This window comes from Lepidochelys kempii, chromosome 11, assembly GCF_965140265.1.
Source record: "Lepidochelys kempii isolate rLepKem1 chromosome 11, rLepKem1.hap2, whole genome shotgun sequence".
In the NCBI taxonomy this organism is placed as follows: Eukaryota; Metazoa; Chordata; order Testudines; family Cheloniidae; genus Lepidochelys; species Lepidochelys kempii.
Window position 1 is genome coordinate 35,518,738 of NC_133266.1, and position 22,207 is coordinate 35,540,944.

General features: G+C 40.4%; 1 protein-coding gene across 6 annotated transcripts in view; it reads right to left on the reverse strand.

Annotated features, from left to right (window-relative positions):
- The window catches only part of GRB14 (growth factor receptor bound protein 14), a 102,640-nt gene that overhangs the window by 18,872 nt on the left and 61,561 nt on the right, over positions 1-22,207 (reverse strand). For all 6 annotated transcript variants that reach the window (XR_012154278.1, XM_073305651.1, XM_073305649.1 and 3 more), the window contains exons 4-6: positions 17,052-17,173; positions 15,133-15,207; positions 253-393 (exon numbers count right to left, since the gene is read on the reverse strand). Coding sequence is in view for 5 of the 6 variants with exons in the window: in XM_073305651.1 (XP_073161752.1) it covers positions 253-393; positions 15,133-15,207; positions 17,052-17,173 (338 nt within the window). In the remaining variant the exon portion in view is untranslated. The remainder of the gene's footprint in view (positions 1-252; positions 394-15,132; positions 15,208-17,051; positions 17,174-22,207) is intronic.

Consider the following 22,207-nt stretch of genomic DNA (forward strand, 5'->3'; position numbering starts at 1 on the left):
CAGACTTGTTAGGCCAGAGTACTCGGGTTTATACAGGAAATTCTAATTTATTCTGAAGCCCTGTTCTTACATATCCTTACTCCCATCAATCACATGTTTTATCCTTAGAATGGACACTTGAATAGGAAATTTGGGAGCAAGGTTTTTTCCTTTAATTACCATGGATTGAAATAAAATTAGGTTAAAAACTACTGCAAATGAAAATACATGCTTACCCTATGCATATTGTTCTCTATCATATTTTAGTCTTACCTTTGATGTCCCTTTAGTGGAAAAATACAGGCCAGATCTTCTCAAAAGAAAGTATAATTTTTTCCATGATGATTTCTTCCCCTGCTCCTTTGCATGCAAATAACCATGAATTTCAGGATATGTGCTGGAACTTAGGAACATCTGAAACAAAATATTGCATATGTATTTCCCACCTGAAGCCAGCTTTCTCTGCTATTGACATACTATTCCACAGTTTTGCCAACATTATACCAAAATTTAAATGTTTAAAAATTAAAAATACACACTTCAAAAATGGAAAATTATACACATGCCTCAAAACAGGGGGACCATCTACTTACAACAGCACAGAAGACACTGAACAAAGCTTCTGGTAACTAAAGGAAGAGGTTAATCCTTCAAAGATTTATCAGAAATTTAGAGAAGGCAATAAATAACACTATATAAAATATAAAACCTAAGTTCTTGCACCCTAAAAGAAAGAACAGCCTTCTACAAACTTGAAAGTTCAGACAGATATTCATGGCAGTAGTTTGTAAGATTAAAAACAATGCTTTAAGGTATTTTGTTTGTTTTTGTTCTATTTTTAAAAGTGGTGGGTTAATGCCATATCTCCCAATTCTAACTCCCGCCAGCTGATAAACCACTGGAAAGGAAACAAGTTAAGTTTATAAGAGGTAGGCACATGCCATCATTTGGGGGTGACGGAGCATATCACCACTTATACATACAACCCCTCTCACTCTACCTCACACAAACCCAAACATACACACTTTGAGCATTGACAGAAAATTAAAGTGTGCATAAAGTGACCCTGAAATCAAAGCTAAATTTCAAACCCTCTGGAAAAGAGCCTTCCTCCTTCGAAAAAAAATTTAGCTGCATTATTTTGCAAGTACATTAGACTGAGAAATATTCCAAGTCCTTGACAAGGTAAAAATTTGTTATTCCCTAGAATAGTTTGCAGATATCTACACAGTATGCTACCACAACGTTCTGGTCCAATGTGACGCTGTAGTTTTACTAACATTGAAGCTACAGAGAAGCAAATACCATTTATTATGAGGGAATTGACCTTTAATAGCCAGATAAAGGGATATATACACTCCATAAAGAGCATTCCTTACTAGTTCAATGCATTGCCCTTGTTATTTGTACTGAATTTTCTAAAGGAATATATCATGCCTTTTGAAAATCTGACAGAATGCCCAAGAAATTGTATCAGATACTGGAACACTTCCTAATTCAACCCAAGAAACAGATTCAGCTCCAGGCCAGGGGTTCTCAATCCATTTCCCTCATATAAATCTCTCATCTTGGAGTCCTTTGTGCAAGTCCCTGCAGCTATTCTAAGGATTTCAGACACCTGGGAAGAGGACTCCATTCACTCTTCTCTATAACCGCCCAACTGCTCAAGGAAGGTTAGTACCTTCTTTCCAATGCAAGGTGTCACAGCATCCCTTCCCGACACAGGTACTTTCAACGCCTCTAAAATAGTAGGCTTTTTATAGCTCTCTCTGCTCTGCCCTGTACACATCTATTAAGGAAAGTGATGAGCCCTCCTGGGATCAGCACTCCATTCCTTCTTTTCAAGGATGAACAGAAAAAGTTGACAGAGGCAACTCCTACCAATCTACCTCTTCCCAGCACATCCCTGTCAAAAGAATTAAATAGATCAGTTTACCTAAAGGAGGAAAATATCTGCTCTAGCTAAGAGGTTCAGTTGTAAATAAAAAAAGGACTTATGTTCTGCTACTAACACAGTAATTTGTCTGATACACTATAACCATGTTCCTGCAAAGTCTTAAGCAGATGTGTAACTTTATGTACTCTGCAGCAAATTGTGCATCCGAAACTCATGTTCTGAAGCAATATTAAATTTATTCTATCATGCAATACCCTTCATTCCCACATCTCTACACCCTCACAAACGCATACAGCAATAAATATTGAAATACAATTATTGATTGCCACAAAAAACCCACATCCTGAAATAACCATCATAGAAAACAAAACAAAACAAACAAACCAATCTCCACACCATGGGCCTGGACTATGCACAATGTTTTCTAGGCAGTCAGGTCAGAACCACCTTCCCCTCCTGAATGGCAAGGAAAGGGGAATGCTGTAGCTAGCTGCAATGGCTCATCTCCCTGGCTCCAGAGTCCTTGGCAGTTGTGCTTTTCTCCAAGCTGTCTAGCTCATGAACTTGTATTTCTGGTTTCAGAGTAACAGCCGTGTTAGTCTGTATTCGCATAAAGAAAAGGAGTACTAGTGGCACCTTAGAGACTAACCAATTTATCTGAGCATGAGCTTTCGTGAGCTACAGCTCACGTCATCGGATGCGTCCCGTGGCTTTCGTGAGCTACAGCTCACGTCATCGGATGCGTCCCGTGGCACTCCCTGCTCACTGTCTGAATGTTGGATGCCTGTTGTGGCTTCATGGCACAGGGCAGGAAGCATGCACTAAAACTGGAAATAAGGAATACATTTTTAATGGTGAGAGTAATTAGCCATTGGAACAGTTCAGCAAGGGTCATGGTGGATTCTCCTTCACTGACCATTTTTAAAACAAGATTAGATGTTTTTTTCTAAAAGTTATGCTCTGCAAATTATTTTGAGGAAGTTCAATGGCCTGTGCTATACAGGAGGTCAGATTAGATCATCACGATGGCCCCTTCTGGGCTTAGAATCTGTAAACTATGAGCCAATTAACTTCCGCTTGTAGGGAAAGCTGGAGACAAAAAGCTGCTGGCAGAATCCAAGAGAGCAGGAAGTCAGAACAAAGTATCAGGCACCTGGTTGCAGAAAAATGGCTAATTCCATCAGGAAATATGCTAAATTCTTATGGCTACCGAATCACTGAGCCCACAGAGCCTTGAATTATATTAGAGCAGTGTGTATCTCAGAGCTATTGTTTCAGCCTTGCTACAGATTCAGGCAGACACATTGCTTTAATTACCATTCATTTCATGTTTCTGAGGTTTGCCCCATGGCCATAAGAGCTAAACACATTTTTTAAAATGAAGAGGAAAGATTGTGGAGCACAATTCTGCAGCAAAGGTTAAATTCCTCAGTAAAATTTTTGCCCACAGAATTGTAGAATAGACAAGGTCCTCTATGTCAATAGTCCCATCAACAGGACTATACATGCACAGAACAATCTCAGAATCAGGGCCTAGAGTTGCTTACACAAACTGTTTTCCAGCTTTGCTCACAGTTGAAGGGAACAACATCTCCATTGCAATGTAGGCACTGTTCCACAACACAGCTTCATTTCAGTAGCCATAAGTGATATTTATCATGCAAGAGTGCACTTGAAGGAGGCATAAAAATTGTGATTGGTGAAAAGAAGGAAACACTAATTTTGCTTTCTTATTGCTTTTGGTTTTGAACGTTGCTTGATGAGCCCACAAAAATCAAATAATGCGGGCTTCTAGAAGCAAGAAGTTTGAGGCAAAGACATTCTAATCTCAACTTGAAAGTGTACGTGTCTGAGATATTATCAAGGCTAAGAAGGTTTTTTGGCAAATGACAAAAAGGAAGATCAATAACGTAAACATACAAATACATTATTTTTCAGGCACATGCGAGAGTGAATAAAAACACTATATTAAAGCTGTAATTTAATTCTACAGACCAAGTTCAAAGGGAGGCTTTAGGAGAGTTTGAAAGATTGAGGGTACGTCTACACTAGAAATAGTGCAGTAGCACAGCTGCAGTGCTGTGGTATAGACTTACAACAGTGATGGAAAGGAATCTTTGGTCGCTGCAGTAAATCCACCTCTCAAAGGCAGTAGCTAGATCAATGGAAGAATTCTTTGGTCATCCTAGCCTTGTCTACATTGGGGCTTACGCACCTGAATGATACAGCTAGGTCAATCTAACTGTCTCGTACAGACCAGCTGTTGATTTTCTTCAGGGAGATTTCTCCCCACCTCTCCCTGATGGCTCTTAATTTTAGTACCTTTGCCCATTTTGTCTGAAGATTCAATTAATGGCTCCCTAACCCCATAAGACACCCATTTTAGGCCCTGTATCCTTGCACCTATCCTCTCACTAGGAAGATACCCATGACAAAATGATAACCAAAACATCATTCCTTCAACAGCAGGCCAAAGTTGCTGAAAGCAAAACAAAGCTCTGCTTTAGCAACCAATATTGCACCCATACTAGTGTTATCAATTTAAAGTAGTCCACAACAACAGTACTTGGAATGAGGCAAGACTAAATCAGGTTTTTTTTCTTCCCAGGATAGCAAAAGATTGCATGGCAAAACACATCATGACTAACAGCATCAGACAAAATCATTACTGCCATGATGAAAGAATACTGAAAATCCTAGACAAGGATAAGAATAACCTGCTCTTTGGGTTATGGAGTTGTAAACGATAGTAGGATGATAAATATACTCTGATCAAAACCCAACCAAGCTGAGACCAAAGTTTATCACAGCTGGAAGAAATCATCAATGACAAAGAAAAGCTTTATTAGGGAGCCAAGTAACACTGGGTAAAAAGTATAGAAAATTAGAGGATTCCTCTCAAAAAAAGGATGGGTTGGTTATATAAAATGCAGTAATATTCAATGTATTTTACTCTATGGGGATGAAGTATACGATATGATTTATAGCAAATGAACTGTAAATATCATTGGTGTAAAATGTCATTATGTATTACAGATTCTACTATACAACAGCATCACAGACATTTATAACTTGGTTTGTACGTCTGTAAAGCCTACTTAAAGAGAAATGAATTCAGCAGGTAACACAAGGATGCAAACTCAAATGTCTGAGATGAACATAAAAACTAAGGAAGAGGAAAGTTAGAAGAGGTAGATGTTCTTGCATGAGAACATCTCGGCCTAAAGTTATGTTTCCCCTTATATAATCTTATTCATTATTATATCCCCCAAACTTACAGTGAAACATCTGAAGTGCTAGAGCAGTTAACAGCGCCCTTGAAGTTAGATGCACCATCTTGCTTCTTGAGCAGAGACCCTGACTCTCACAGATGAAATGGGACGAAGACTAATTTCAGAGAAAACCAGCTTCTTTTTTTTAAACTTTCAGATTTGAATTAGAGCCTTTTTGTCTCCAGTTTGTACCCAGACTGCTTTTAAGTTTCTCTTAATTGCTCAGATTTTAACTCAGTCTCATAAAATCAAATTTGGTGCTGAAATCTTCCTTTTTGCTCCATGTGTGTTACTACTGATCAATATTTAAGAATTGCCTCCAAAAATGTTCAATAAATTTGTGAGCATGCCCTCTTGCAAGGCACAAATGGAGGGCTATATGTGCACATTTAGCACATAAATTGTGGGTATATTTTGGAAGTATCTTTGAAAATTACTAACTGAAAAATAACATTTTGGGCTCAGTTATATTATAGGCAGAGCTGGTAGCACTGTAAACAGGTGAAGCTGCCGAATGACTCCCACTATAAAGTCCAGTTTTCAATTGCTTAAACCTTTGCCAAACTTTTCCTGTCCATACTGAAATTTTCCATGCTGGGCATCTGCCTCAAGCTGAATATTTTTGGAACGTTTCTACAAAAGGAGTTCATCAATTTCTCCAAACAAGGTTATGGAAAAATGTATTGGTTTGCCCATCTTAAAACCATTTTACCATATTTGTTGCAAAGTTATAATGCCTTCATTCTTTGGAGCAGGGACATGAAATTTGGCAGGAAGTCACCTTTGCTGTTCCCATGGAAGCCAGCCCAGATTTGACCAGATTATAAACAGAGTTGGGTGGAAAGAGGTTTTCCATTCTGCATTGAGGCAAACCCAAGTCCTATCAAAAATGTTTATGAAAAACCAGAAATCAAAACGCTAACATTCTGGTGAACAGTCACATGAGATGTGAAAGTTGCTCCTCTGATTCATAGCAGGGACTTAAACCTGGGTCTCCTACATTCCAGGTGAGTGTCCTATCCACTGGGCTTTTGGCTAAACATCTCTCTCCCCTTCCCCGGAGAAACCTTTCCACGAAAAGTTTAGGTTCCAACAAAGAAGCATTTTCTGAAAACAAATGTTTTGTCAAATAACTCCCAGCTACCTCAGTTTATAAACCTTGGAGGGGTGGGGGAAAACACAGCTCACACATGCTCAGTAGAGACTTGACAAGTGAACTTTCCAGATTCCGTCTGAACTGGGCATGCTGCAGCCCCAAGCTTCAGAGAGGTAAGCAGGATTTTCCTTGCAATTGCCACTCCTGGATGCTGCAGAACCAAACATCAGAACTGAGACCAAGAATACTGACACTCAATGCTCTCCCTGCTGGTGCCCATGCAGTATGGCAGCCTGTCTGGAACGCAGAGGGGACAGAATGTGGTGGGGAAGGCAGTGAAGAAAGTAGAATGGGACAAGGAAGTAGGGTGACCAGATGTCCCAATTTTATAGGGACAGACCAGATTTTTGGGTCTTTTTCTAATATAGGCTCCTATTAACCCCCCACCCCCGTCCCGATTTTTTACATTTGCTGTCTGGTCACCCTACAAGGAAGGGAGGTGGGTTGAGAAGAGATTGGGAGGTGTGTGGAAGTTTGGGCCTGGATGGGCATGAAGACTGGATGTAGGACCCAGGTTGGGGGAGACTCAATGCTTTGAGCTGAAGTACTCAATGCTTTTTTTGCCTCTGTCTTCACAGACAAGGTCAGCTCCCAGACTGCTGCATTAGGCAACACAGTATGGGGAGGAGGTGAGCAGCCCTCAGTGGTGAAAGAGCAGGTTACGGACTATCTAGAAAAGCTGTACATGCACAAGTCCATGGGTCCAGATCTAATGCGTCCAAGGGTGCTGAGGGAGTTGGCTGATGTGATTGCAGAGCCTTGGCCGTTATCTCTGAAAATTCATGGTGATCAGGGGAGGTCCCGGATGATTGGAAAAAAGGCAAATATAATGCCCATATTTTAAAAAGCGAAGAAAGAGAACCCAGGGAACTACAGACCAGTCAGCCTCACTTCAGTCCCCAGCAAAATCATGGAGCAGGTCCTCAAGGAATCCATTTTGAAGCACTTGGAGGAGAGGAAGGTGATCAGGAACAGTCAACATGGATTCACCAAGGGCAAGTCATGCCTGACCAACCTGATTGCCTTCTATGATGAGATAACTGGCTCTGTAGATACAGGGAAAACAGTGGATGTGATATATCTTGACTTTAGCAAAGCCTTTATATGGTCTCCCACAGTATTCTTGCCAGCAAGTTAAAGAAGTATGGATCGGATGAATGGACTGTAAGGTAGGTAGAAAGCTGGCTAGATTGTCAGGCTCCACAGGTAGTGATCAATGGCTCAATGTCTAGTTGGCAGCCGGTATCAAGCAGAGTGCCCCAGGGGTCGGTCCTGGGGCTGGTTTTGTTCAACATTTTTATTAATGATCTGGATGATGGGATGAATTGCACCCTCAGCAAATTCTCAGAGGACACTATGCTGGGGGGAGAGGTAGATACACTGGAGGATAGGGTCCAGACTGACCTAGACAAATTGGATGATTGGGCTAAAAGAAATCTGATGAGGTTCAACAAGGACAAGTGCAGAATCCTGCACTTAGGAAGGAAGAATCCCATGTACTGGTACAGGCTAGGGACCGACTGGCTAAGCAGCAGTTCTGGGGATTACAGCAGATGAGAAGCTGGATACGAGTCAGCAATGTGCCCTTGTTGCCAAGAAGGCCAACAGCATATTGGGCTGTATTAGTAGGAGCATTGCCAGCAGATCGAGGGAAGTGATTATTCCCCTCTATTCGGCACTGGTGAGGCCACACCTGGAGTATTGTGTCCAGTTTTGGTACCCCCACTACAGAAAGGATGTGGACAAACTGGAGAGAATCCAGCGGAGGGTAACAAAAATTATTAGGGGGCTGGGGCTTATGACTTACGAGGAGAGGCTGAGGGAACTGGGGTTATTTAGTCTGCAGAAGAGAAAAGAGTTAGGGGGGATTTGATAGCAACCTTCAACTACCTGAAGTGGGGTTCCAAAGAGGATAGAGCTAGGAGGGAGATTGGGAATGAAAGCCAGGATGGGGGATAAAGGAGACAAACTCTGCTGAGGAGCCCAGAGCAGGAGATGGGGACTGGAGTGAGGAGCACAGAGGAGTGAAAAATAGGAATGAGACAAGGAACTGGGGCTGATAAGAGGGGAAAAAAGAGAACAGGGCAGAAGGGGTCAGGTTTGAGGGGAGATTCTTCAAGATTCCAGAGTCTCAACATTTCTCTGTCATCAGCAAATGTCTGTGAAACCCTCTGGCAAAGTATGTTTCATCCCTCTCTAGTCCACAAAGGATGACACCTTACTGGTCTGTGAAGTGGATCTAAAGACTCAAACCCTGCTGATGTCCCATGTGGCTATTCCCATAGGATTAAAAAGGCAAACTGAAAAACAGAAAATTAAAGACCTCAGAAATTACACACACAAAACTACATTAAAGAGAACATTAAGGTTGCAAAGTCAAGTACTCAAAAGTTAGGACATGCCAGAATTGAGTGCTTTGCAGCCTTCATGCTCTTTTAGCATAGTTTTTGTGTATATATTTCATACAAAAACTATTTTAATTGTCTAGAAAGGAAGTGCGCCCTGTTCTTTAACATGTATTTTATATTAAGATAAAAATACTTTGTTCCAAAGCATATGTACAAGCCATTTTTCACAAGCAATCTACACGTATTTTCTAATGTATTTGCATTCTGCTGAAAAGGCAATAAGAAAGAAGCAGCTAAATTAGTCAATACAAGATTTGCACTCTGAACTCAAAGTACACCTACAGAACCTGAATATCAATTGCATCTATTGACGAACCAGACTTGGGGAAAATAGAGCTACCCTTAAAGAAAAAGTAGAAAAGCATAATCAGGATAATTTTACAGACTAACAATTGTGAAATTGTTGCTCTCAAAGTACAAAAATAATTAACAATATTCTGCAGAGTGAAAAAAAAAATAATCCTGGTCCCAAAAACCACTGCAGCCAAAAGTTTTGAATAGTACGAAGAACAGAGAAGTGTTATTCATATAAGTAAAAGATGAACTCTTAACCCCTATCAAAGTCAATAGCAAAACTAACATTTACTTCAGTGGGACTAGGATTTCACCCACTATCCAAGTTAGCTCAAATGGGACCTAATCCTATGCACATGATTAACTCAATGGGAGTATTTGTAAGAACTAACAACATGAAATTTTATCCATATATTGTTATTGAAAAGGTGTGGAGGGTGTTGCCATAGAAAGCACTGGTGCAAGCTACTGAATAGGTTTTACAAGTGAAAAAATCTGATTTTAAATTAGATTTGAAGACATCAGCTTCACATTTAATTACTAGAAATAGGTGAACTATAAATGAATCCATTCATACTACGAGACCTATAATTTCTCAAAGAAACAGATAAAAATGAAATATCAGAATATTCTATTAATATTACTGTGAAGGCCTCAGGTTTAAAATCCATTTGATCTATTAATTTTTTATGTTTAAAATTGATCACATTCATAAAAACCCAGAATATGAGCTATGCTCAGTGATTCCACTCTCAATGCCCAAGGAATGTATGCACAAATACTGTGCCTCCCTAAAGTAGACTATGACACAGCCTTGTACCATCTACGCATCGCAACCCCTTCACCTTCTTCTTTAGACTTAACACTTGTTGGGGGCAGGGATTAAACTTCTAGCTCTTTGAGAAGTGCTACCAGAAACAATTTTTAAAAATCAATGCACATCTGATAGTTAAGCACCAGAATATGCCTCTAAGGGAGGCTCTGGAACCCCCTTCAATGGAGGTTTTTAAGAACAGGCTGCAAAAACACCTGTCAGAGATAGTCTAGTATACTTGGTCCTGCCTCTATGCAGGGGGTGGGATTAGATGACCTCTTGAGGTCTCCTTCACCCCTACATTTCTATGACTCTGATTATTAGAAAAGAACTAAGGAAAACAAATCAGTACATTTTTAGGTATTTCAGCTCTTTGACTTAAAAGGAAGGAGTCAAAATTCTTACCTTCTCTTACTCTTGCCTTATAACGAAAGGCAAGAAAAATGGTTAACACATAGCTAGAGAATATTTTATTTGCATATATCTCAACCCACAGAAAACCATAAGAGAATTTTAAAATTGGGTTGTTAAAACTAACATCGCTCTTGATACTTGACCAAGCATGTCACAGATAATAATGCAAGCTGTCATAAATATAAAGGGAAGGGTAAACCCCTTTGAAATCCCTCCTGGCCAGGGGAAAGCTCCTCTCACCTGTAAAGGGTTAAGAAGCTAAAGGTAACCTCGCTGGCACCTGACCAAAATGACCAATGAGGAGACAAGATACTTTCAAAAGCTGGGAGGAGGGAGAGAAACAAAGGGTCTGTCTATAGTCTGTCTTTGTCGGGGATAGACCAGGAATGGAGTCTTAGAACTTTTAGTAAGTAATCTAGCTAGGTATGTGTTAGATTATGATTTCTTTAAATGGCTGAGAAAAGAATTGTGCTGAATAGAATAGCTATTTGTCTGTGTATCTTTTTTGTAACTTAAGGTTTTGCCTAGAGGGGTTCTCTATGTTTTTGAATCTAATTACCCTGTAAGATATCTACCATCCTGATTTTACAGGGGAGATTTCTTTATTTCTATTTACTTCTATTTTTTATTAAAAGTCTTCTTGTAAAACACTGAATGCTTTTTCATTGTTCTCAGATCCAAGGGTTTGGGTCTGTGGTCACCTATGCAAATTGGTGAGGCTTTTTACCAAACCTTGTCCAGGAAGTGGGGTGCAAAGTTTTGGGAAGTATTTTGGGGGGAAAGACGCGTCCAAACAGCTCTTCCCCAGTAACCAGTATTAGTTTGGTGGTGGTAGCGGCCAATCCAAGGACGACGGGTGGAATATTTTGTACCTTGGGGAAGTTTTGACCCAAGCTGGTAAAGATAAGCTTAGGAGGTTTTTTCATGCAGGTCCCCACATCTGTACCCTAGAGTTCAGAGTGGGGGAGGAACCTTGACACAAGCCCATTAACTTGTGTTAATGAAAGTTACCAAGGAAAGAGTGGCATACTTTAAATGATCTACTGAATGGCTTTTGCTGAAATGTGCATGATGGCTTTGTAAGTCACAAAGGTGTTCTGTACTTAATGTCTAGTAAGTCCTATTGAACCAAATATAAATAATCAGACAATACTATGTAAAAAAATATACTAACAAGAAACAGTTTTATCCAGTTTTGATTGATTGACAAGTTAACCTGTAATTTCATATTTGGAGTAAAACTGAACCCTATGCAGAAGGCCAGCATACAAACTATGCACTGCTTAAACACTATTTTTGAGGACTTAAGTGACTTAGTGGTACATAGGCCTTAAACTGGCTCTGCGCACAGGTTTTTAGCAGATATACTTTAGTTTTTCTTTCAAAACTATGAGATCACTTTTGAGATAAAGAGATGTTAAATTCTATGAGCACAGAGACCAAAATTTTGAAATATAGGTGCCTAAAGTTAGACTCTGAAATCCATATTTAGGCAGCAAAAGAAAAATGGCCCAATTTTCAAAGGGTCAGCACCTTTGAAAGGTAGATTTTTTTTTAAATGTTCTTATTTTTGGTTCCTGAAGATGATTTTAGGGACTGAACCTAAAAGCATCTAAGTTTCAACATTTTGCCCACAGCAGGGGGTTAGAATCAGGAAATCTACACTTTATCTTAACTCTGCCACAAACCTAACCACTCACTTTAGCTCTCCTTTCTGTAAAATGCATCTGTGATAAATGAAGGGGCTGGGTGTAGCTCCCTTTTATGGACACCCAGCCAGCCAGCCAGCCATAAAACCCCTGTTAGTAGCTGTTCTCTACTTGCTTTACCTGAAAAGGGCTAAAAAGTCCATAAAAGGGAGGGAGTGGGCACCTGACCAAAAGAGCCAATGGGAAGGCTAGAACTTTTCAAAACTGGGGAAAAAATTCCCCTTTGTCTGGTTTGCTCTCCTGGAGAGCAGAGACAGGATTGGAGCTATGCTGTAAAAGCTTGTGCCAGGTATGAAAAATCATCAGATCATACCTAGAAACTACTCATTTAAAACCCCAGATATGTATTAGAGAAGTAGCCATGTTAGTCTGTATCCACAAAAATGAGGAGTCCAGTAGCACCTTAAAAGACGAACAGATTTACTTGGGCATAAACTTTCATGGGTAAAAAACCCACTTCTTGATAAGATTATTCCCAAATAAATCTGTTCGTCTTTAAGGTGCCACCAGACTCCAGATATGTAAGTAGATCAGGAAATGTCTAGGAAGACACGATTAGATTTCTCTCTTAATTTCTTTATGGCTTGTGGACTCCTGTGCGCTAACCCCAGATGCTTTTGCTTTGCTTGTAACCTTTAAACTGAACCTCAAGGAAGCTATCTTGATGCTTAATCCTTGTAAATTGTTTTTTGGGGGGGTTTTAATCTAGTAAAAAGCCTAAATTCAAGATGTATTTTCTTTCTTTTTGTTTTTAATAAAAATTTACCCTTTTTAAGAACAGGATTGGATTTTTGTGTCCCTCTGGTTTGTGCATATGTTGTTTAATTAGCTGATGGCAACAGCTGATTTCCTTTGTTTTCCTTCTCAGCTCTTCCCTGAGGGAGGGGTGAAAGGGCTTGAGAGTACCTGTAGGGACGCCGTGTGGTTCCCCACCACCCTGGAGAGGGATAAGCTCTGCCAGACACCAGAGTGGGCAGGGCCAGAGCACTCCAAGCCTGCCCTCCAGAGGGTCAGGTGCTGGACAGGAAGTGTAAGAGCCCAACCCCAGAGCGTCAGCCACTGGAGGGGCCAGACACCTCTGGACTCCAGCAAACAGTGGCGGACCTGGAGATTGGCCTGACCAGCCGATACTTGACACGGATCAGCGTGTGGGAGAGTTGCCGAGCCTACCCCTCGCCAGCTACCCCGAGCATCCAATGGTGATGGATCCCCCTGAGGGCACCACCTTGACACAGGTGCCTCCAGAGAGGGAGTTGCGAAGTAGGCCGGGGGCAGCCGACCCAAGTCTGGCTGCAACACTGCCGGAACCCACATCAGTGTGTTGCAGCCAGGACCCCCACTGACACAGCCGCGGGTCTTTGGCCGCTGCTAGGGCCCTGAGCTGGGACGCAGTGGAATGGGAGGGCCTGTGTCCCTCCCTGCCACCCACACATTATTTGGCAGTCTCCCCTTTTTCAAGGCCACTCAGAGCCTGAAGCCTGGGTATGCTATTTACCTGCATTTGCTCAGCCCCTGCCTGAGGGCCTGAGCCTCAAACTCATTTCTGCCTGGGCCTGTCAACTGCTAACTGTTACCTGTGTTTGCTCAGCCCCGGCCGGACAGCTTGAGCCAGGACTCCTGTGACTCGACTGATTCCCCAGGGACCAGTGCAGGGACTAAGGGAGGCGGTGTGGTTCCCTGCTGCCCCGGAGAGGGACGAGCCCTGACGAACCCTTTCTACAGTACCCCACAGGAAGGAATTCACAAGTGCGCCTTTCTGGGTTCTCGAAGGGGTTTTTCAATTTGGGTGGTGGCTAGGGTGACCAGAGAGCAAGCATAAAAAATCGGGACGGGAGAGGGGGGTAATAGGGGCCTATATAAGAAAAAGGCCCAAAAATCATGACTGTCCCTATAAAAATCGAAACATCTGGTCATCCTAGTGGCTACCCATCCAAAGTCAGAGAAAAGCTGTAACCTTGGGAGTTTGATACAAGCCTGGAGTGGCCGATATTAAATTTTTAGAATCCTTGTGGGCCCCCACTTTCTGCACTCAAAGTGCCAGAGTGGGGAATCAGCGCTGACAGCATCCTACACTTATAACAGGCATGTTTTGAAATTTAATTCATTAATGTTTTTAAAGCACTTTGTGCTTTCCCCAAAGTGAGCTGTAGCTCACGAAAGCTTATGCTCAAATAAATTCGTTAGTCTCTAAGGTGCCACAAGTACTCCTTTTCTTTTTGCGAATACAGACTAACATGGCTGCTACTCTGAAACCTGTCAGAGTATATTAAACTATCTTCCAATTTTAACAAATCTTGCGGTTTTAACTTTTTTTAAAAAATCCTATTTTGTCACTGTTCCTTTTCAACACCCTTTTAGCCCCAAATACATGTGGTAGGTTGCTCTCTCTAGCACCAGTGAAAGCTTTCCCATGTGTAAGTGTTGCCATTTCAAATATATAATAAAAGAAAGGGAAGATCCCCTTGTTTAGGATCCATCTCATGGCCACTACAGGATTGTTTTCTATTCTGCAGATTGCTCCCCATTTTACATTTAAAATGATGCATCCAGCTTATATTTAAAACATACTGTGGATATTATTTGTTGTATTACCATAGTGCCCAGACACCTGGAAGTCATGGACCATTGTACTAGGTTCTTCCACTTCTTTTGGGAGACTGCAACATTCCACAGACTAACAAACCATGCCAGCCATAAGATTTTTTTTTCTGCCAATCAGTCTAAATCTTCCTTTCATTAAGTTCATCCCTTTACTCCACTTGCAATGTGTTAAAAATCTCCTTGTTTTCCTTTGTGTGTACCACTGTCAAACAGTTGAGGACTGTTGGGCTCCCAGCCTTTTAGATGGGCTACACTACTTTAATCTTTCAGTCATTTCCTGCAAGTTACCCCACCCAACTCAACCAAACCATTTTTTTCTGCATTTTGTTCTTTTCTGAACTCCCTCCAATTGGTCAATATCTTTACGGCAATGAATTCCCCAAAACTGAATCATTCCAGGTGCAGTTATATCAGAACGGCATAGCGGGGGAATATTACCTTTTTGGTTCATGACAAGACGTCTCTCTAGTCATCCAATAGGCCACTACAATTCGGTCAGTGACAAAATACTATGTACGCACAAACTAGACACCTGAAATTGAGGTATTCTGCTGTAAACTGGTTTATCTTAATGCAAATACTGCATACCTGTAATATCTGGGCGTGGCCTATCATTCCACTGGTCTCGCTTGACAACGACACCATATGCTCTGGAAAATAATTCTGTTAAAATAGAACATATTAAAACTTCTGTAAATGTGAGTACAAAAACCTTCAGATTTCTCTTAGACATATAAACGGATCCACCACCCAATTGCACAGAGCAAAAAGACAATGAGATTTCCCCACCTCTCAAAGAATTTAGGAAAGGGGAGGAATCCATTAAAATAGCCTCATATTGTGGTATCTTGTAGATTCAGCTGCTGAGTTTGTGAGAGCAAACTTCAAAGTTTGGTTGGGTTTTTATTTTGTTTTGTTTTTTTAAAAGATTTCAATGCAGGGTCTGCTGCATCAAGTCAGACTGCAGGAAGGACAATACTTAGGATACATATATACTGCAAAAACCTGTGCCAGTGGGTTTCAGAGCCTGGGTCAACTGATTCAGGCTCACACTATGGGGCTAAAGCAGCAGTATAGATCTTCCCACTTGGGCTGGAGCCCAGGGTTTGAAACCTGCACAAGTCCCATTTACCGAAGTCTGTTGACTCAGGCTCATACTCGCTGCTAGGTTGTGGTTTGTTGGCTGTTGTGATTTGTTATTTTTGTTTGTTTGGTTGGTTTTTTTTAAGTATAGACATTACCTGACAATCTAAGGTTATCATTCACTCACGCCTTCACGCCTAATAGGCCTGCCCTAGACTTCAACATATTACTATCTAGGAAGAGGGAAAATGCATTTAAAAAGGAAAGTTTTGTTAAAGTTGATATGGTATCCCAGTGGACGAAGGAAATAAGTGGGAGATATTGTCAAAAACATTTAAAATCTTATTTGAAACAAAATGTTGGTTAATATATTTTTTTGCTACCTTTTACTAATTCAGAAAAAATCCCCTCTGATTTGTTGTGAACGCTCTCTTTATTCTGTGTGATATTAATATGGATCAAATGGGGGAAACTTGCAAAAATACAAAAGAGGTATTGTAGGCCAGAGCTAGTGTAAGTCAGCACAGCTCCACTGACTGAATTGTAGCTATGCAGGTTTACACCAGTTGAGGATTTGGTCCCAGATCTAAAATGATAGTCTTTCCTAATAGCTGGACAATTCCCAAATTAAATCCTTCACAAAGTACATAAAGTAACCTTTCATGTTGGGCCCTGATCGGTAAGCTAATGAGAGTCTATATTGCCCACCAAGGCTGCATGACCATGGTCAACCAATGTACTGGGTCTAAGTTATTTCCATGGACCACTATAATATCCGACCCCTCACCATTAATTAATTTAGCAACATCTCTGTGAGATGGGGAGTTATCCCCATTCAGAAATAGGGAACTGAGGGAGAGAGTGATTAAATGATTTGCTCAAGATAATACATGCAGAGCAAGGAATAGAACCGAAAGCTCTTGTGTCCCTTAAGATATGTCTGCACCACAGCTGGAAGGTGTAAATTCCAGCTTGAGGAGACATACCCGCATTAGCTCTGATCAAGCTAGTGTGGTAAACTAGAGTATAGTCACAGTGGGGCAAATGGGGCAGATGTGGGGAGCTGCCATAAGTACGACCTTGTTGAGACCACAAATATGTACTTGGGCAGCTAGCCCATCCCAGAGCTTATGCTGTGGCGACTACACTGCTATTTTTAGCACACTGACGCAATTGGAGCTAATGTAGGCATATCTCCTCAAGTTGGAATTTACACCTTCCAGCTCTTGCATAGACATACCTATAGTGATTTAAGATCATTCTTCCTTTCCTTTTAACAGGTCACAGGTAGATTTAGGTTCCATTACATTTTACAGCTCACTCTAAGTCCTCCTGCATTTCTGGCATTCCCCCTCATCACTATGCCACATGTCAGGGCAGCAGTAACAGCTGCCCAACCAGTGCTTTTAAGAAGACAGACTTACCATTGGGTGTTTAAAAAACTCATATTTGGCATAGTTTTTTCTAAAATACAGTCTATTTTCTTCTTCGATTCCCCAGTTTGACTGAACTTCAATTACCAATTCGTGGTCTTCTATCATTCTTTCTGTAAAACAAAGAAAAATACATAGCCTTGCACACAAGTCCACCATCGTGGTAAACACATGAGAACTTCGGCTCAGCCACAAATGAAGAGTTATGTTCAACCCAACATGAACGAAGTAATATGAACACCTTCAATTCATCAAGTCTATTTTACATTTTGTCACCAAAGTCAGTAATCTATACAGTGCTCTTTTATAAGCCAACTCTGCTCATGAAACATGAATATCTGCAGTAGGTGAGCAAGCTAATTTCCTCCTCCTCAAAACACCAACAAGGTTTTAAAGTCTCTCATATAAATGCAAAATGAGATATTGCCTCTTCCAAAGCCAACTTATTACATACTGTAACATTTTTACACAGCTTGGAATAGAGAAATGGCGATTTTGGCAGCTAGACTTCTTAGTTGTATAACTTCCTTCTTTGAGAAATGAGAGACTTGGAGCCAAAAATTAATTAAGGGGAATGGTTAATTACAAAAACACCCAACATTCATTCATAAAGCGTTTTTTCACATTGGAAGAGTTCATCCTGAAATTACTCAAGAGCTGGCAAAGCTATTATAAGTGATCCCATTTGTATAGCTGTGAGCTCATTAACTAGGTTGGATGCCAGACATTTAGATCTGCAAAGCCACGTAGGGAATTTGAATCTTTTGAAAACCAATTCTGATTGCTAATTACCTTTACAGGAATTGGGGATTTAGAAAAATCTAAACAAAATGGCAAACAAAGGACTTATATAAATGGATAATAAAAACCAATCAATCCGCCTATGTCTGCTCCAGAGTTTTTTCTAAAGATTTTCAGAATACTGTTGCATCTCCTCTGCAAGCTGTTTCTAATCTCATTTTTGACAGTTTCCTGCAATGTAAGAAACACTAAACTACATTTGTATAAAAGGAAATATGGTTTAGAATTTAAGGCCCTGATCCTGCAAAGAGTTATGCATGTGCTTAACTATAAACACTAGAAGCACTATCGTTGATTTCAATGAGACTACTTGGAGTGTATAAAGGTAAGCCCATGCATAACCCTTTGCAGGTTTGTGACTAAATTTATTTCTGTACATTGGATATCACTTATTAAAAAAACAAACAAGTCATGTAACTTTCATGCTACAAAGAAAAAAGAATACATTTCAGTACACAGGAAAAAGTTTGGTGGGCAATTTTTATTTTGCTGACAGCATGAACCAATAAGGAAACAAGTTATTTTAAATGTAAGTGAGGAATATTTTTTCTGGAACTTTATTGAATTGTACTTAAAGGGTCACTGTCAATTTCAAATCTAATTAATTCCAACAAATAAACAATTTAAAATAGTTTCAGCTACTGCTCCTGGGTCCCCCTGCAAATTATACAATTTTACACAACCACCTTATTTTATTTAATCTCTCTCTCTCCCCCCAGTATTGCCAAAATGCAAGAGCACCAAAAAAAAAAAATCATAGTCAAGCTCTAAAAATGCATGAGATGAAAGGGGGAAGGAGGGGGTTTCTATGTATTTTCCTTCTAGTTTTTCAGCCTTTAAAGGTACAGCCAGTTCATGTTCTCAAGCTTTATTCCATATCCACAAGAACTTTAAGCTTAATTTAAAAAAAAAAAAACAAAAAACACCCTCTTACATAGTCACTTTAGTCCAGGAGCTGGGGCTTTAAGAAACATCAAGTATCTCAAGACTTGTGATAAAATTGTGAGCTCGCAACACTGCTTTCCAGGACTGTGGGAACAGAGTGATTGTAATGCAGCAAAACACAAAATGTCCATTAAATTCTTGAAATACATTGGGGACAAATGTTTGTTTCAGAAGGTGGAGGAAGTAACTGAGGAAACGGCCATTTTAGACTTTATTCTGACTAACAGCATTGTGAATCTGAAGTTGAAGACAATCTGGGTGAAAGTGATCATGAAATGGTGATTACGTGATTCTAAGGAAAAGAAGCAAGAACAGCAAAGTAAAGACAATGGCCTTCAAAAAAAGCAGACTTTACCAACCACTTCTGAGTTTTGTAATGGCCTATGGGAATAAAATCTAAAACAAAAAGGAGTTCAGGAGAGTTCTAAGTTTCTCAAAGAGACAATGTTACAGGTACGACAGCAAACTGTTAATAGGATGAATATTAAAAGTAGAGCCCTGCGTGGATACAAAATTTGTACCTGCAGATGCGAATATCCATGGCTATAAAGCAGATACCCGTGAAGCTGCAGGGCTCTATCAGGAACTACAGCAGCCTGTCAGGCCACCACTCACAGGAGCCAGAGCCCAGCCAGGGCAGCTCCTCCAGCGCAGCTGTACCGCCCCCAGCTCTGCCCACCAGGGTGGGCACCAACCTCACCGGCAGCTGCCCCTCATCACGCTAATGTGTGCAAACAGCTCGCGTGCTCCTAGACAGAAGTAGCAACCTTAAAGAGGAAAAACAGTACACTTCTATCCTTTTTTTAAGAACCAAATTTTGCTGTATCGCTAAGATTTTCAAAAGGGTTAAGTCATTTTGAGGGCCCAAATAGAGAACGTGGAGCACCTGTCCTCTGCAAATCAGACCCTATTTAAGGTATCTCAAGTTGGGCACACAAAATCTTTTAAAAATTAATTTGGAATATCTTGGCCCAGAAAGAATTAGAAGGGCAGGAGTACAATTGCAGCCTCTTTCCATCAATGGTCTTCACTTATTGTGGCAACACCCACCTTCACAAAACAAAAAAAATACTATCCACAGCCCAAATAAGGCCAAGTCTTCAAACCTAGATTAATTACTGTGCCAGGAAGTCTCCAAATCTCCACTGAGTGAATTATTACCATTCACACAGCTAAATTCTACAAGTAGGAAAAAAAAGGTGGGCTCATTGTAGGCCACATATACTGATAGTGCTCATGCAATGATGAGATCAATTGTTCATCTTAAACAGTTCTCTTTTTAGTTAATAATACAAATTAGAATTGGGTAACTCCTTGATTTGACTAATTTTATTTATATATTAATCCCAATGTATTTTCATATTGTTTAGCACTTGAAGGAAGTATGAGAAATTAGTTAACCATATATTTATTTAAGAGCATAAACAACGGTTATAAAAAAATCCACCAAACTGGCTTCCTCTTATGAAATGACAAGGTAAAAACTACCTTAATTAAAGGGACTGTAATTAAACATTAGACTCTAGTCCTGAAAACCCACTATTATTATTATGTCATGCCTAAACCAAAGGAAAAATGCAGCAGCCCACCATAATCTACTAAATACCATAGGATTTGGAAAATAAATGACCTCCACTCCCACTGACTTAAAAAAAAGTCAAACAACAACTCAGTTGAGAAGCTAATTTAACCCCTCATCACAGGGATAAATAAATGAAGCAAAATTGTGTGGTAATCATATCTACATAATTCAACCAATATAGTTTCTCAAAAATTCTCTGTGAAAATTAAACTGAACCAGGAACACAGCTTTTCTCCAAAATGCATCTTTCATATTTATGAAAAAAAACACGGAGAACTGAGGTGCTGTCTTAAAACAATTTTTTGTTGTTGTTTTGCACAAGTTTTTACAGAAAGCCAGTGCTGTTCTGGTATGCTATTTGAACTGTTACATTTCTGGCACTGTGACATTTAAATAAATACCATCTCCTGGAGACTTGCTTCTTGGAACAAAAACCAAGACATAGTGCATCACCTCATAATAGGTAAAGATCCTGGTATAGCATATGAACTCTACCCAAAGGATTTTTAAGGTAGCAGATTATAGAACTTCTAATAGGATTCAGATTACCTTTTAAAGGAATTGAACTATTAACAGAGTACTATACTTTAATCCAATCCAATCACAGGATTGTTTTACTTTTCTTAACAATGCTGTCTATCCAGTCTTGGATAAAGGACTCCCTAAGACTACAGTACAGTCTCTGTGCAGCTCACATAAACGATACAAAGGAACTTCCAGGAAAGTAATCGGTAGAAACCATTGCAATCTCAAAATGCTGTTCAAGACATTAAGTCTCAACACCATAGTAAGGAATTCTTCGATATTTTACAGATTGGTGAACTGAAGCAACAGAACTCATATACGAGTCCAACCTTCCCCCCCCCCCCGTCCCCTGCTCTAACCAGTAGACCACACTTCCACAAAAGCTTTCAGCATAGTTGGCTGTGGACATCTTTCAGCATCCTCAGAGCCACTTCATCTTATGAAAACAAACAATACTGATTCTCAGCAGACTAGGTTCCTAACTGAAACCGGTCATGGAGAGAAGGGAGTTGGCAAAATTCTGTCTTCATTTTGGAAGAAAGAGTTTTACCCCGGGACTTGATTTGTTCATCCTCTTTTTCTAGAAATATCTGGATAGTGGCCACCATTTTCCTCCCTCTTGTCTCAAATGCATTTCCTACTACTCTGGCTAGCATTTATCATGGTCAAATATTAAGAGTTTCCTTCATTCAGGGGAGATGCTGAAGCTGATGGAAGAGGATGAGTATCTTGAATGCTTTCTGGCTTGTGTCCTCTACCTTATTGGGCTCTTCGACTTTTCTTTTGTGGAGAAGATTTCATCCTTGCTGGGGGATTGCTTCCTTTTCCTAAATAGTGCCCTTTTTGGGGCTTAGCCTGAGGGGAGGGCTTCAGGCCTACATGCTCTCACTGAAAGACCCCAGATCCTCCACTTGGGAGGAAGGCAAGGCAAAAAGAATGCCAGACTCCTTGCTGTGAGATTCGATTATCCAACTGAGAATACAAGTAGGGATGCTGGAACTTTTCTTCTTTGTGGTGGATTGGGCTGAGAGGCAATTAGATGAATATTTGGACTTAACTTGTAAGAAATCCCTAATCAACAAAGATGGATCTATCTGCCAGGTCCCAAGTGCTGAAGACTGACCTCAGGTGTCTCAGAAGAAGTCTCCAACTCTGTGAGGCCTCAATAAGCCATCCAAACTCCATCACCTTTCTCACAACGAAGCAAAGGTCCACAGGCTGCAATCATGGCAGAACTCCCCTTTCTGTGGCATCCAGACAATCTGCATACTCCATTTTAAATGATTCTGCCATG